Genomic DNA, 14,950 nt, shown 5'->3' on the forward strand with positions numbered 1-14,950 from the left:
TTTGTGTTTTGATTTTGCTCGTCCTTTTCTCACTGTAAATTAAAATAATTACAGATATTAAAAAAGAAAAGAAAAATATCGAATGGAGAGAGAGAGAGAGAGAGAGAGAGAGAGGAGGGAAGCTGGGGTCGCTGTTCATGCAGCTCACGCAGCCTAATGTGTGTCGTTATGCGGCGATTGTAAGTGGGGCCAGCTTTGCTCACTCTCAAAGCTGAAGGGTGAAGAGTGTAGGGTGTAGGTCTTACCCTCTCCCCATCTCTCTCCTTCTCTTATTTCGTATCTTCTACCTTCGCATCCAGACAACCCTCTCTTTCGTCACTCTGCGCCCATCATATATGCTCTCTCTCTCTCTCTCTCTCTCTCTCTCTCTCTCTCTCTGTACGTTGTAACTGTGCAATACAAATGCTTGACACCTTTCAACATTGATGCCATGTTTCTTCATATGGTTGATCAGACGGTCAACATAATTATCTTAATATTATGTGTGTCCTAGCTAGCATATATACTTTAATCATACATGTCCTAAACCCTATGTCCACATCGTTTTTAAACAGACTATGTACTCAGGACTCATCTTAATATTGTTTCTTATTAATATTTAGGGTAATTAAGAACGTGTAAAATTATGTTAAATTTGTTAGGTTAGAACTATTTTCTTTGTTAGAGAAATTTGAATAGCGAGCAAAAAGAAAGAACAGTATTACATCTGGCTATAGCAGCAGTAAGAGTTTTGCTGGAAGAGGACACTTTATGAGGCGGATTCTTACAGAGATGTACGGACCTAGGTCAGTCTAGGGAATTTTCTTGATTATTAAGTGACGTTCCACACGGGTTAATGAAGTACTTGCAAGTTGCATGTGTCTATGTCTCTCACAACCGATTTAATTAATTTATACCATGAAAAGAATTTCTTCCGTAGAGGAAGGTGATCGATCCATCTCTGCAAATAATTGAATAATACTGAATAATATCTTCCCACTATCTTAAAACGTGAAGAAATATACTTGAACTAGCAAAGCAGCCACTCAAAAGTCGAACTCTTGTGACTGTACTTTGTTGTTCTAACAAATATATTCCACTCATTATTTTTATTTTTTTTTAATACAAGTAATAGTATAAACTAGAAGATGATGTGAGTTTCTCACACACACATACATTACCACGGTATCATGGGAATTCGAACATGAGACCACTGACTGATCTGTAAGTAAGTTAAGGCCCTTTTTTCATTGAATTGCAAATTAAAAGCTCTTTTTCACTGATCTGGGATAGTCTAATGATATTATACTAGTTATTTATTGAATATTGTTAAGGACAGATTTGGATATCCATAGCCTCTATAAAAAGCCCTTTTCCCCCCTTTCTTATAAAAGAGCAAACATACATAATTAATGCATGTATAGCTAGCTAGCATCTCTTGTTGGGTTTCAAAATTTGACACACTTACGTACATGTGTTCGAATTGAAATTGGGGAATATGGGGGAAAAGGTTAAAGCTGCAGAAATGCTTCAACGAACGCTTTTCTCTTAGTTTGGTCGCTTGCATTTTGATTTGAGAGTAGAATTGTTGGTACCTGCATGCAGAGGAAGCTTCATTCAGTTGCCTTACCCATCTACAAAAGGTGGCCGTCTTTTTTTTTTCTTTTTCTTCCTTGACAACATGTTTCTGGGGGAAATAGACAATCTTTGTTGGGTTGTGGAGCTATAGAGAGCCAAATTCTTTGGTTATTTCCTCTGTCAACTTCAGTGCACGACTTTGCTAGCTATAGTCGTGTAATATATAATATCAAACCTCTTTATTCCCTTTATGCAATAATGTACATGTTGAACAATACACATGCATAGGACCAGAAGAATACATCCAACAACACAATATTATCTAAAAATTGATGAAGGAAAGAAAAAGGCAAACTTCCTCAGGAGGAGTGAGTCAGGGGAGGGGGTGCTGCTGCTGTCCTTAAGAGGCCCTTTTAGGATGCATACCATAGCATCGCACAGTAGGACCCACATCTCTTAGACATGGTGGGCCTGGGGCCACCATGAAATTGGAAGGAAGGGACATGATTTCCTTGGGTCAAAAAATGTGCCATTCTTGGTCAAGTTAGGAGGGATCGTCCCAGGTCATTTCTGGTCAAATTGATTCTTGTGTAACCACTAAATCCAGCTATATATATATTTGTGGACTCCCCCATCCATGAATAAATAAAAGAGTAGCACTAGTGGCCGATGATAATTTGTCACCACCTAATTATTATACACATAATAATAATAAAAATACATGTAGCTGATGCCTTGTCTGGTATGGGCAATCATGGACATAGAACCATATATACGTTGTGGAGAGAGAATTTTACTTAACAATTATTCGTTGGTTGAACTGATTTTAAGGTTTGATCTTGTGATGTATTCGAATTTCCAGGATTTTGCTGCAGCCTGCAGGGCTTGGTTTCGCTCTGCCTTATATTAAAGTCATCACCCCAAATGGATCAAACCCCAGAAGAAGCAGTTGAATTGGTTAGTCATTGTATGAATATGCCTATTCCATTGTATAGATACACGTGGATGGAACAGAGGCGGATCCACTAAGGCGTAAGGAGGTGCAGCTGCACCTTCCTTCGTCGAAAAAACCATTGTAGGTGCTTCAAATTGCCCATTTGCTGAACTGGTGTACAGATTACCTTATTTCCATTTTTACCTTATTTCCATTTTCAACATTTAAGTAAATGTCTTTGTCCTTTTACTTTAATTTATTTTTATATTACTCCATTTACTTAAGTTTACAATGTAAATAAGGAAGTACCCCCCATTTGGATTCAAATAAAAATACTAGAAAATCAAATTCCTACCAAATCAAAATATGAAAAATCGGTTTTAGTGCAAAATACGATTTATGCTAAAAATGATGGCTCATTAAGTCAATATATACTTCATACTAAAATCCCATAAAATCAAGTTTTCTTATTTGATGTGTAAGGAATAAAAGCCGCCAAAAATTATCTTGAGAAAATGATTATTCTGAAAAACCATTTTTCATACTTAATCAATTTTGCACCTCCGCTAAAAAATTTCTGAGTCCGCCACTGGGATGGAAATTAGAATTATCAACTCCCTTGAGGTTTAGCTCCTCCTTTGGCTTTGCCTCCAGTTCACAGAATAAAAAACAAAAAAATTCCATTGAAAATTCGACAGTGAAGATCACTTACCCAATGGCTGCCTGACGGGTTCCAGGTTTTGTTATAGTTCTACTCTGACTTTGGTATATCAATCTTATTTTATTTTCCGATAAAAAAACAAACTGCGTGCGACATTTTCAAAATTTTCCACACGGCGTTTCCTCAGCGAATTTAAAATCAAATACTTTCCACGCGGTTTGGCTTTCTTTATCAAACCGAAAGTCCCGTGAGACACATTCTCTACGTTAGCGTCTTGGCAAGTTTCAGATTACGTCTAATATTTTGTTCTTCTTAAAGAAATAATATTTTGTTCAACTTCATTTAGGATATTATATATTGCTGTATTCACATGATCATACAATTTGTTAGAACTTAGAAGGACAACAGTCCACAACAAATTCTGTATAATCAACAAAATGACAACAACCCACATTCCAAATTATTAATATAAAATCCAGCTTTCAATATCATAAGCAGTGTATGATCTTATTTAATGAATAAAATAAAACTAAACAAGATTTTCCTTTGATTGTCATGACTCATAATGAATATTCTTCTTCACTCAAAATTAATATTCAATTATATATATATTGGAAAAATTAATATTCAATTTTCCATGGCAATTCTCTATGGGGTCCAAATTCTGCGTAATCTTCGTATGGATGCACTCCACCACTCCAAACATCTCTTGATTAATTTTTATAATGGATAAAAATAATAATTGAAAATTTGTAAAACATGGGAGCCAATTGAAATTTCATGTTATTAACAGTATCTGCAAATTGCAATGGTCACCTCATTAAACAAATTTTAGGGTACTCCAATCATACTTCCTATCCACATCTTAAAATAAGGAGGCCTTTAGGAGCTCATAAATTTGAGGAGATAGAAAGGACTCCTAGTAATTCTATATAATATAATGTTGCTTTGTTTAATGCATATTTTAAATTTTTAATTAATGTTAACTAATTTTTTTGTATATTTTTTTATAGCGATGAACCAATCATATTGAATTTAAAAATAATTATAGCATTTATGACTCCTTAAAATAAATTTTGTGTGTTTTTAGTTAAATTTTAACTTAAAAATAAAGGGCATGATTGTAGAAAAATAGATGGATAGAGGGAAGGAACAAATTAATGAATCGTGGTGGGTCATGTCTATCTTTAAAGAAGGAATTTTTGCGGTTTGTGGGGATTGCCGGTGGCCTACGGCGGTAGAGTGACATGAAAGTGATGAAGTTGACGAACTCTGTAGGGCCAGTGGGCCACAAGAAAACAGGCCCACCCACGGGCCCACAGAAAACCACAGCCCTTCTTCTTCTTCCTCCTCTTTCTTGTTATTGCTAGACAAATAGCTAGAGACTGCAAGTAGTAGCAGAGCAGTACTGCTTTGGTTTGCAAGTCTTCTTCTTGGAAGGAGCTGTGGTGGGTCCCAGCCGTACCGTGAGGAATCGTTGCCGGCATATACATCATATATATGGACAGCATATAAGACAGGCCCCTCCCCTCCCCATGCCGATGCCCTCCTCCCTCCTCCCTCCTCCATCCAATTCCAATCAATATTCCTTTCCTACTAGGTTATCACAACTCCTCATTCTAACATGTGTTACTGTTATTTAATAATAATAAATATGATAAAAAAGCTGCTTTAATTGTTTCCGAAATTATATTATAATACAAGTCCTTTTATCTTTCTTCTTAATTAACTTGGTAGTAAAGATAAACATTTACCGCAAGCAATTAATATAAAACGTTGAGAGATTGATCTGAATCTGATCATCAATGGACGGACCATATGTATCATGCATGGTAATTAAGTGAGATTAGGGTAATAGGGTGTGTGATAATATTATATATATATGGGGATTTGACCTAATTATGAGTCTTTGAATCTATATATGTATGACCACAGTATCTGTAGGTAACGTAGTGTATAAAAAATTACAAGTTTATTTGTTGTGTATACAGAAACATATGCATGGCAAATCCAAATCCAAATTGGCAAAAGGCCTGAAAATTATAATAGCGAGGCGAGAAAGTGGGACGATCGAGATGGACAAGACAGAGGAACATGTGATTTGCCTGGTTGATGCATGTGAGTGATGGTGACAAGGGGGAGGACACGTGGTGAGGGGTCATGTGTGGGTCCTATTCCTTTGTGGCTTTCTTTTGGATGGAGCATAAAGTAGAGACATGCTGTGACTGCTACTAGTGGTACAACAATTTACAAAGGGGTGGAGGGAGGGAAAGGGGCCTGCACTGCACTGCATGCCCTAGCTACCTCTCTCTCTCTCTCTCTCTCTCTCTCTCTCTCTCTCTCTTTATATATGAATTAAAGGTAGGTAGCTAGGGTGCTTGCTTGTAAGTTGTAATGTAACATGCATGTTTAAATAGTATTAATACTGTAAAGGGCAAGATAACAAAAATCCAATTTATTCCTTGTAGGGCTGGAAGGAGTACAGCCAGCCAGCAGTGCTGTGCTGGTAAACTTCCTTGGAGCTAGAAAAGGGGAATTCACGGGCTACAACTACCACTTGCAAAAGGGAAGGGACCAAAGCAAAGATTCACCTGCGCAGAGAGAGAGAGAGAGAGAGAGAGAGCAGTGTGTGTGTGTTTTTTTTATGGATGCAATGCAACAATTAGTATCTCGTAAAGGAATTTTCATATCAAAATGACATACCAACTAACAACTTTTGCTGCCTTCCTCTTACTTTCCTTTCATTGTCCACACTCTCAAATCACTCACTCTCAATTATACAAATATTATACATGTCTTTTAACTTTTAACATAATCCACTAAGAGTACTACTCTTCGTCTAGTCCTTAATTTACAACCAACCAACTTAATTTGTCACATTGCTTAATGTACTGTATGTTTTTCTTTATTTCTTTCATTTTACCCAATAATTTAACGTACTCTCTCTCTCTCTCTCTCTCTCTCTCTCTCTCTCTCTCTCTCTCTCTCTCTCTCTCTCTCTCTCTTTGTAATTAACTTAACATAAGTCATTAATATCTATTTACTCTTTAGAGGAGGAGGTCATTTTAATTAAGTTAATTAGGGTGATAAGTGTGACATGCAGATGCAGTGGAGCGTTCATATGTCATGTCTGCCTGCCTGCCTGCTTGCTGTCATTCATTCATTCATGCGGCTGGTTCAACTCAATGATCACGTTAAACTAAAGTCTCAAACCTTCTCAATTACAAATAAGATTAGAATAATTTGAGTTCGGACATGTACAGTTGGATTGACTCAAGTTATAAATTTCATGTAACATCCTGACCCAAAATATATTTATCCGTTAATTTAACTAATTTAATAAAATTTGAAATTTCAATTTTGCCATCGGGGGTAGGGGTATTATAGTCATTTTTTAATCTGGAATGATGTGGGGGAAATGACTGATACCATTATGTAGATCGTGCCGAGATGAGTCAATAGACACGTAGTGGGCTTGAATCGGAGTTGTAACGAAGTAGTTACGATCAAAACAAACGTAGTTGCATAAGCGTAAATAATTCAAAAAAAGGTTAATAAAAACCTAAAAATCTCTCTCTCTCCCCCCGCGCGCAGAACCCCCTTCCCCCGATTTTTTTAAAAGAACCAGTGGCTCTTTGAGCCACCACAGGCCACAGTTGGCCACGGGACAGGACCCAAATTGACCAGCTTCGCTCCCTCTTCCAACCCCACCCCTTCTCAGCACCGATCCGCCTCTCGTGTAGCCGGAAATTGCAGAAAAACGTCCGAATTTTTATGCAAAATTTTCGAAGCTCGTTCAAACGATTCCAGCAACTAAATCGTGCGAACCAGGCATGCTTTTCCATCATCTCAATGTGCTCTAGCTGCTGGTTGGGTTATTTAGGATCAATTTTTGCGTTTTGGTTGTCATTTAAGCGATAGAAGTTTTGGCCGATTTTGGCCCTTGATTCCGGCCCCTCTAGCCACTTTTTGGGGTTGGTCCAAAACAAAAGTTGCTCCACTCAATGTCCTGATCATGTAGGTATAAGTTTTGATCGGCGATTTGGAGATTTTTCGATTGCTGGAATCGCTTTGGACACCCACGTGCAGCCAGAGAGTGAGGCGGCTCGTGGGCATTGTTTTGGTGTCCCTCTTGGATCTAAAATAATCATCATGTCATCCCGAGCACGACGGTATACTCGGATTTGAATTTGGTTATTATTTGACCGTCGATCGGATATCGCATATTAGACGTTGTCCGTTGGATCGACTCCAATTTAATATATGTTGATTTAGGCATCCCTAGGATTGTGTAGGATTTCACGGATCGTGAATCGGAGCCCCAGATGTTCCGATTCAATAACTTAAAGTTTGGGATTAAACGATAACCGTTCGATCATGCGATTGCAAGTGATCCGACCTTTTGATTCGGACCAAACTTGCAGAGCGTGTATTCTAAACCTTGTGAAACCCATAGGAACTTCCGGTTAGGAAATCGGTAGTCCATGGCCCTGTGGGCCCGGTTAACCCTATTGCGAAAGTTTGACCGCCCAGTTGACCGAGCGTATTCCTAGGCTATCCCATCATCCGAAACACGTAGTTGGACTTTAGGAAAGTCCCGTTCCTCGTGCACTTACTTGAAACCCGGGAAACTAGGATTTAAGTTAAAGTTCACATTCGAAGCATTTTATATTAATCTCATACTCATATTCTGAAATAGATACTCCGGTTACTCGCACGCAGCAGGCGGGACCCTCTCAGGGTCAAGCAGTGTGGGACTATTTGTGAGTGGACTTTGTTTTCAAATAATAAACATTGTTTTATGATGGAAAAACTATGCATATCGATTTAATGGTTTATTGAATATATTATATATTCAATTATGGAATTTAATATTATCGTAAAGTATTTGCATTATATTTGGGTTTTGGCATATTTGAGTATCTTGAGTTTATATATGTGGATTTTGAGAATTTCTATATTATGATTGATTATGTGTAGGGTACGTGGGATGTTGGTTTGAGATTGTGAAAAGAGATGGGTTATAGTTATGTCAGTTTGAAGTGCTATAAGTACTACCCTATGTACCTCCCCAGATTTGGAACTTTGGATTTGGAATGTTGAGATACTTGGATATGTTGGAACCTAGACACCCTTGACGAGGTGTTCCGTAAACCCTTAGCGGGGTTAGTCTGCGCGCGTAGGACTTGTCACAGGCGTACGAGTATTGAGGATTCTACTGTATGTGCTGATGAGTTTAGTTCCAGTTGGACAACTCGTTCCCTAGCCACATGGTCAATTGAGGATTCTTTCATGTGGACTAGTCAAACAATATATATATAACAATTCATTAATTATTATTTATCGGTGAGGATACTTCCTCGCTCGCCGTGCCAACGGGTATGCAGTTGGAGAGAATGGTTTGGGTATATTGAAAAGGTTTTGATTGGGTTGAGAAACAAAGTACCTTTATGGGATTTCGGATTTCGTTATGGTTTTGATTCAACTATTTATACATATATGGTTATTTTCGGTTTTAATGCATATGGTTTTAGCATATTTTTCTAAACGGTGGGGTTATACTATGTTGGTTTCAATTGTGAACTAAACTTGTTTTTGTCCACTCACACTTTTTCTATTTTGCGCCCCCCAGGTAGTAGCTATATTTGAATCGAGCAACCGAGCCAAGATCTCTACTTCCGAACTCTGAGCTTCTGTAGGGCTCTTTTATTCATTTTACTTCCGTTGAACTTTGCTTTCTGGTTGTAATATGAACTTAGTGAGATATGCTCTGTTATCGCCTTGTTAGGGTTTGATTGTGAGGCCAGAGGCCTTTGTGAACCTTCATATTAGTCACAAGATTTATCTGAATAGTAATTTCACTTAAGTTTAATGAAATGATCGTGCGACTAATATAAAGGTTCACATGAAGGATCTATATATGGCACATTCACTATAGAATTTCGCTACCATAAGGATTACTAAGAGCATCCACAATGGGCTTCCTAAACCACCTCTTTAGACAAATTGAAAATTGAAAATTGAAAAAATACAACTTCAACCATGCTCCATATCCACCTCTTCAAATAGGGAGACATTTAAGAGCTCCTAAATCTAAGGAGAGAGAAATGATTCCTAGTGACTCCCTATAATTTAATGATGATTTGTTTTATGCGTAGTTTAAACTTTTAATTAATGCTAATACATTTTATTTTTTATTTTTTTTATGGAGATAGACCAATCATATTGAATTAAAAAATAAATACAGCATTTATGACACCCTAAACTATGAAGTGTGATTAGAGTTCACATTTTAGAGAGAGCTTCTAAAATAACATTTATGTGTTTTTAGCCAAATTTTAACTAAAAATTATGAAGTATGATTGTAGATGCTTTAAATCCAAGATCAAATCCTTCCCTGATTCCTATAATCTATAACCCATTTAAGCTTCAGCCCCAGGCCCTAAGCCTGCGATAACCAAAAGTCAATTGCGCTGGGATGTTTGATCCAAAAACCGACCCCAATAACCCAAATTACATATTTGGACCAGATCAATAAACTCACATTGAACTCCGAGCGAAACTTGCTCAATACAATCCCTCCAAATTCATCATCGTTGCCTAGTGACGATAACTTTTAATTGCTACAAGAATATTTGGGCCAATTTACACCCGTATAGCATACCAACCTACAACTATGTATGGTTTTTTCTTCAAAATCCTAACTAATACAACAATGGACCTCTCCTATAAGGTGAATAGAAAATAAATTACAAAGATCTTCTGTTGCAGTATCTCTTTCAGCGGACTCTCTGTAAATGTTCTAAAATCTTAACCAAGCAAAAGTTTCGATAATATCTCTCCCATGGTCTTCTCGGATGTTTCGCCTTCATTATCCATCTCCAAGCCAGATTCCAGGACTGCAGCATCTAGCACTAACTTCCTTTTTGCAATCTCGTAAACGTTTTCATCAACTGTACCCTTGGTGACTAGCCTGTTAAAGCACATAAGCAGGTTAGAGATCTACCATTCACAATTCAAGTTTACAACACAGACAAATACCGCAGAATGAAGGGAAAGAGAGATGGCTTTTTGGGGGGTGGGGGGATGTTCTTTTCTGACAGGTAATAGGTGAGGAGTGAGACATTGGGACATTGAAGGAGGAGCAACCTGTATATAGTAACAGGCTTCACTTGGCCAATGCGATGACAGCGATCTTCAGCCTGTCGATCAATTTGTGGGTTGAAATCCATATCATGAATGACTACAGTATCAGCTCCAGTCAAGTTCAATCCTTGGCCTCCAGCTCTTGTAGACAGCAAGCATGCAAATATAGAAGTGTCGCTATTGAATGTATCAACTATCGTCTGTCTTTCAGTCACCTGAGTACTGTCATTTGGAAGATACAGACAAGAAACACAACTTATGGTACAAATAGCAATTCAAATTAACCACAATAAACAGCTATATATTCAACTGAACCTGAGCAAGTCAAATAATATAATAAATATAGATACAAACGATCTGTAACTGTGACATAAGTATGCCAGTACCTTCCATCAAGTCGTCTGTATGTAACCCCTATCACATCCAATGTCCACTCCAAAATATCAAGCATTGATGTCCACTGGCTAAAAATAAGAACTCGATGCCCAGCTTGCTTCAGTGAAGGAAGAAGTTCAGCCAATGCCTAATATCATTGACAAGAAAACCCTTCTCAATTTTGAGCAGAAAGTATCACCGAACAATCCTATCCAAATTTGTTAGAAAACTTATTGAAGTAACATTATACCTGAGACTTTGCTGCAAGCATAACATATTTGTCTGGAAGAAATCCTTTCTTATCAGTGACACCATGATACAGTAAAAGCTGCAGAGAAAGAGAGAACATACATTGCATCAAGATAGAATATGCAATCTGCTACAACTAATAATTACTGGGAAATTCACTGAGGAGGAAAATATCATATTCCTATGCAGCATGAATACTGCTTGTTTTGAATGGCAGTACAAAAAAGAGGAGTCACTGTGCAGACTCGTGAACACCTGAACCATTTCAATATCTGTACATATATTTACAAATATACACATACTTATAATGTACAAAATAGATAATCCAATCATTCCAATGGATTAATAGTATAATATAATGCTCGAAATACAAATTCATTTTTAAGAAGTTGAAAAAATACCCGATGGATAGAGAAGTCACTATAACTGTTAAGTTCCCCAATTACTTTGTCTAAAGTACACTCAAAGCCAAATGCACCCATTGGATGTAACTTTCTGGCAAAACGAACAACATCCTCATCACTGTAAATACGCCTTACTAGTAAAGGATGATTTGCAATCTAGACAGTGGGGAAAGGAAAAAAAAAACAACAATAAGCACAAGATATATGTAATCAGAACAAAAGAACTGGGATACAAAAAACATGATAAATTGAGACAGCAGCACCTTACGAAACTGAACAAAATAGTTGGAGATCTGCCGCCGGGGAAGAACTCCAAGGATACTGTTCGAGTTAACCTCTGAGGTTTTTGCAATACGAGCTTGTGAAGCTGCACGATACTCCTCAATGGCTTCTTTATAGGCATCTGCTTGTTCCTTTTCCATGACAACATACTCAACCTGCAGTGCATTTCTCAGCTTCTTTCTAAAGTACAAAAGAAATAACCAACAGATAGACTTATATTTTCTATAAGTAAGAGTAATGAAAAACTCCACAATATGAAAAAATAAGAACCTACGCATAAACTAATAACATACCCGCTGTATTTTTGGAACAAGTTGTTGCATAACATCAGATTTTAGGCGTCTCAAAATAAATGGTCCCAATATGGATTTCATACGGCCAATCAAATCTCTATCTTCAGCACTTAATAGCTTTTTTAAGTCAACATCCTCAGTAGTGAAAAGATCTGGCATCATAAACTCCAGCATAGACCAGAGCTCCTGCAAAAACCCAAAAGTCATTAACAAAGAAATTTCTAAGAACTAGAATGCAAGTTCCAATATAAAATCAATAGTAAACATTATTGACTGATGCAATTCCACATCTTCTAAACTCAATTTTTTTAAAAATTTTTTATATATCATGTTTACAAAATGAAAGAGGAAATAAGTAAGTAACATTCTTGATAAGGTATCCCCAACCCAAGGGATAATTTAACCTCACCTTAGCAAATGTACAAACTCACATCCTCAGACCTAATCCTAAAATTCAGATAATTCAATCACACTAGATCATGACCATCCAAAACACTTTATTTTATCCTTGCCTTCCCTCGATAGGAATCAGATTCATCATTTTCATCATATTCTAATCTTCCCCTGGTAAGATTGCAATGCAAAAAGGCCAGTTTTCTGTTCATTGAACAACGTGGCTATTTAAGTAATAATCCAGAAGATTACAAAGGGTATAAAGTAATACATGTAAATCATTTTGTAGAGGTGTCCCTGTCAGCATTAGACGCTGGTTTGCACTTCGTGCAACAGACATTAGGTTTTTCCACCTGTAGCTATTTTTATCCTTCAAAGCATGAGCTTCGTCCATAAGCACACAACTCCATTGCCAACGTTTCAGAATTTTACGATCATCTTTCTGCTGTCCACTGGAAGACCATAAATTAAAGGAATTAAAATACCATAAAATCAAAATCACTTTCCACTATCCATATGTAACACCGAAACAAACCTGTGTCTTTCAAATAGTGAATAGCACACGAGAATAACATTAAAAGGAGGCGGCAATCCAGCTTTGGCCAAAGAGCTCAATTCTCTTGAATATGCTGATCGCGCAGCCCCATGATACTGGAGAACAGAAAATGACGGGCACCACTTCTTCAGTTCCCTTTCCCAGTTTTCCAAAACCGAAGCAGGACAGACAATCAAATGTGGACCCTGGTCGTTGTGTAAATGTTTCAATAACATCAAATATGTTATAGCCTGTTCAACAAGAACAGATATTAGAAAACTAAAGTTATAATTATTATTGAAACAGGCGAGGAGAATGGACCCCCAGGTACCTGAATGGTCTTCCCGAGACCCATCTCGTCGGCCAAAATGGCTGCAGAAAATAAAGTATGTTAAACTGCTATGCTTTGAGAAGTGAGATTAAACCTAGCCCCAGACTGTAATATGCTTATACAATCATAAAACTAGCCTCAAAGGAAGATTGACAAACTTTCATCTATTTAAACAAAATCACTTCAATACAGAGCTTCTTATGCTAATTTCAAATTACAAGCAGTTTCCTAGTTCTTCCCTAAATTGAGTCCCTAATGAATGCCCTATTTCCTGGCACAGAGCAAAAGAAAAGTACCTCCACTGATACCCTTTCGATACAACAGAAGAAGAAAGTTAACACCAACCAGCTGGTATGGCTTGAGAATAGGTTGAAAGTCAGAATGGTCAGACCTACATGCCGCGATAATATCATCCTGCAACAACAAATCAATCACCATCAATTGCCAACGGCATTGAAAGCTGATAACAACTAGAAAAAGAAAATAATCACAATACATAACAAAAACAAAAAATCCTTCGCACAGAAACCTAAATTCAAAAATTTTGTTTTGCTTTTTTACTTTCTTATACAGCCACATTCTCTTTCCCTGTAAATGTTCATCATTTTCCTAACCCAAGGAAACAAAGGAATGCCAACATTTTGAACCACATTTTCCACCAATCAAAATAACTAAAGGTAAGAGCTTTCCAACTCCATGCACCATACAAGAAGAGTATACTAAAAAGAAGAAGATAAAAAATAGAAAGCACCTGAGTGACAATCCTCACAGAGGCAGCTTCCACTTCAGCATAACGATCAGACACAGCGGGAGCCGACGAGCCGTGGAGCTCCCTTCTCAAATCGGCCGATATTTTGGCACACTTCTGCAAAGCCTTGCCAACCACATCATCCTCCTCCAACTCCTCTGCCTCTTCTTCTTCTTCTTCTTCACTCGTTGACTCTATATTAACCCAATCTCCATCGCTCTCCTCGTCCTCGATGACGAACCGACGGCCAGGTTTGACGGGCCTGATAACCTGAACCTCGTCGACGTCATCGTCCTCCAACTCATTTTTAATTTCGACGCAATCATCATCGTCGTCGGAGAGTTGTTGGGGCTTTGGGGAGGAGGCTCGGAAGGCGAAGGACTCAATTGGAGGCGGCGTTGGGGTTCGAGGTTTCTTGAGGACTCGAGAGGGCTTGAAGGAGGAGGAATGCTCCTCCCACTCGTCGTCGGAGATTTCGAAATCGTCGAGACCGCGCTTCATATCATCGTTTTCAAAAACAAAAAAACCCAAAGTGAAAAATGATAAGAAGCCCTAATTAATTAGAAGGAGGAGTGAGTTGTGGTTTTACTGGTACTGTTAGTGGGTGCTGAGAAGAGAAGAGAAGAGGAAAGGAAAAAGATCTTGAGGGAGCTCTCCCTCTCTAGTGCTCTACTTCGGGAGTGCAAGTGTCAAGGACGCCAAAGACCGCCATTTCTTTCGGGATATTTGCCTTGCCCTCTTCTCTGTTGCATTTGCTTCCTTTTTTTTTTTTTTTTTTTTTTCTTAATTAATTAAACTAGAATGGCTTTATTTTATTTTCTCAGAAATGCATTTCCGGATGTATATATTTTTTTTATAACTTTGTTGGACCAAACTACCCATTACAAAAATTAAAATAAAAAGAATAAAACGACTGCGATGACGATATCAACAATTAATCTCAGCTTCATATTTATTGACTAGCTTCAGGCCGAAATTTATAATCCTTTGGGCTAACATTTGGGTTTGCAGGAAAAGTAGTTGGATCTCTAGCGTGATCGAG

The 14,950-nt window shown here is 37.7% G+C and overlaps 1 protein-coding gene across 1 annotated transcript; it reads right to left on the minus strand.

The window, feature by feature from the left end:
- Positions 1-9,670: 9,670 nt before the first annotated feature.
- Positions 9,671-14,673, minus strand: LOC117614984 (protein CHROMATIN REMODELING 19). The gene is made up of 12 exons (XM_034343944.1): positions 13,912-14,673; positions 13,457-13,574; positions 13,161-13,201; positions 12,830-13,080; positions 12,566-12,746; positions 11,902-12,087; positions 11,590-11,763; positions 11,324-11,482; positions 10,924-11,001; positions 10,685-10,821; positions 10,302-10,520; positions 9,671-10,125 (listed from the first exon to the last, which is right to left on the minus strand). Exons 1-12 carry the CDS (start codon positions 14,407-14,409, stop codon positions 9,963-9,965), a joined length of 2,205 nt encoding a protein of 734 aa, XP_034199835.1. The 5' UTR covers positions 14,410-14,673; the 3' UTR covers positions 9,671-9,962.
- Between the last annotated feature and the right edge of the window lie 277 nt (positions 14,674-14,950).

Source organism: Prunus dulcis, chromosome 1, assembly GCF_902201215.1.
Source record: "Prunus dulcis chromosome 1, ALMONDv2, whole genome shotgun sequence".
Lineage (NCBI taxonomy): Eukaryota > Viridiplantae > Streptophyta > Magnoliopsida > Rosales > Rosaceae > Prunus > Prunus dulcis.

Bases quoted from the DNA above. Each gene is read 5' to 3' on its own strand.
- LOC117614984 (XM_034343944.1), bottom strand. From the start codon at position 14,409: ATGAAGCGCGGTCTCGACGATTTCGAAATCTCCGACGACGAGTGGGAG. The intron at 13,081-13,160 runs GTACCTGGGGGT...CTTGTTGAACAG, and splicing joins GTCTCGGGAAGACCATTCAG to GCTATAACATATTTGATGTT. The intron at 10,521-10,684 runs GTACTGGCATAC...TCCAAATGACAG, and splicing joins TACAGACGACTTGATGGAAG to TACTCAGGTGACTGAAAGAC.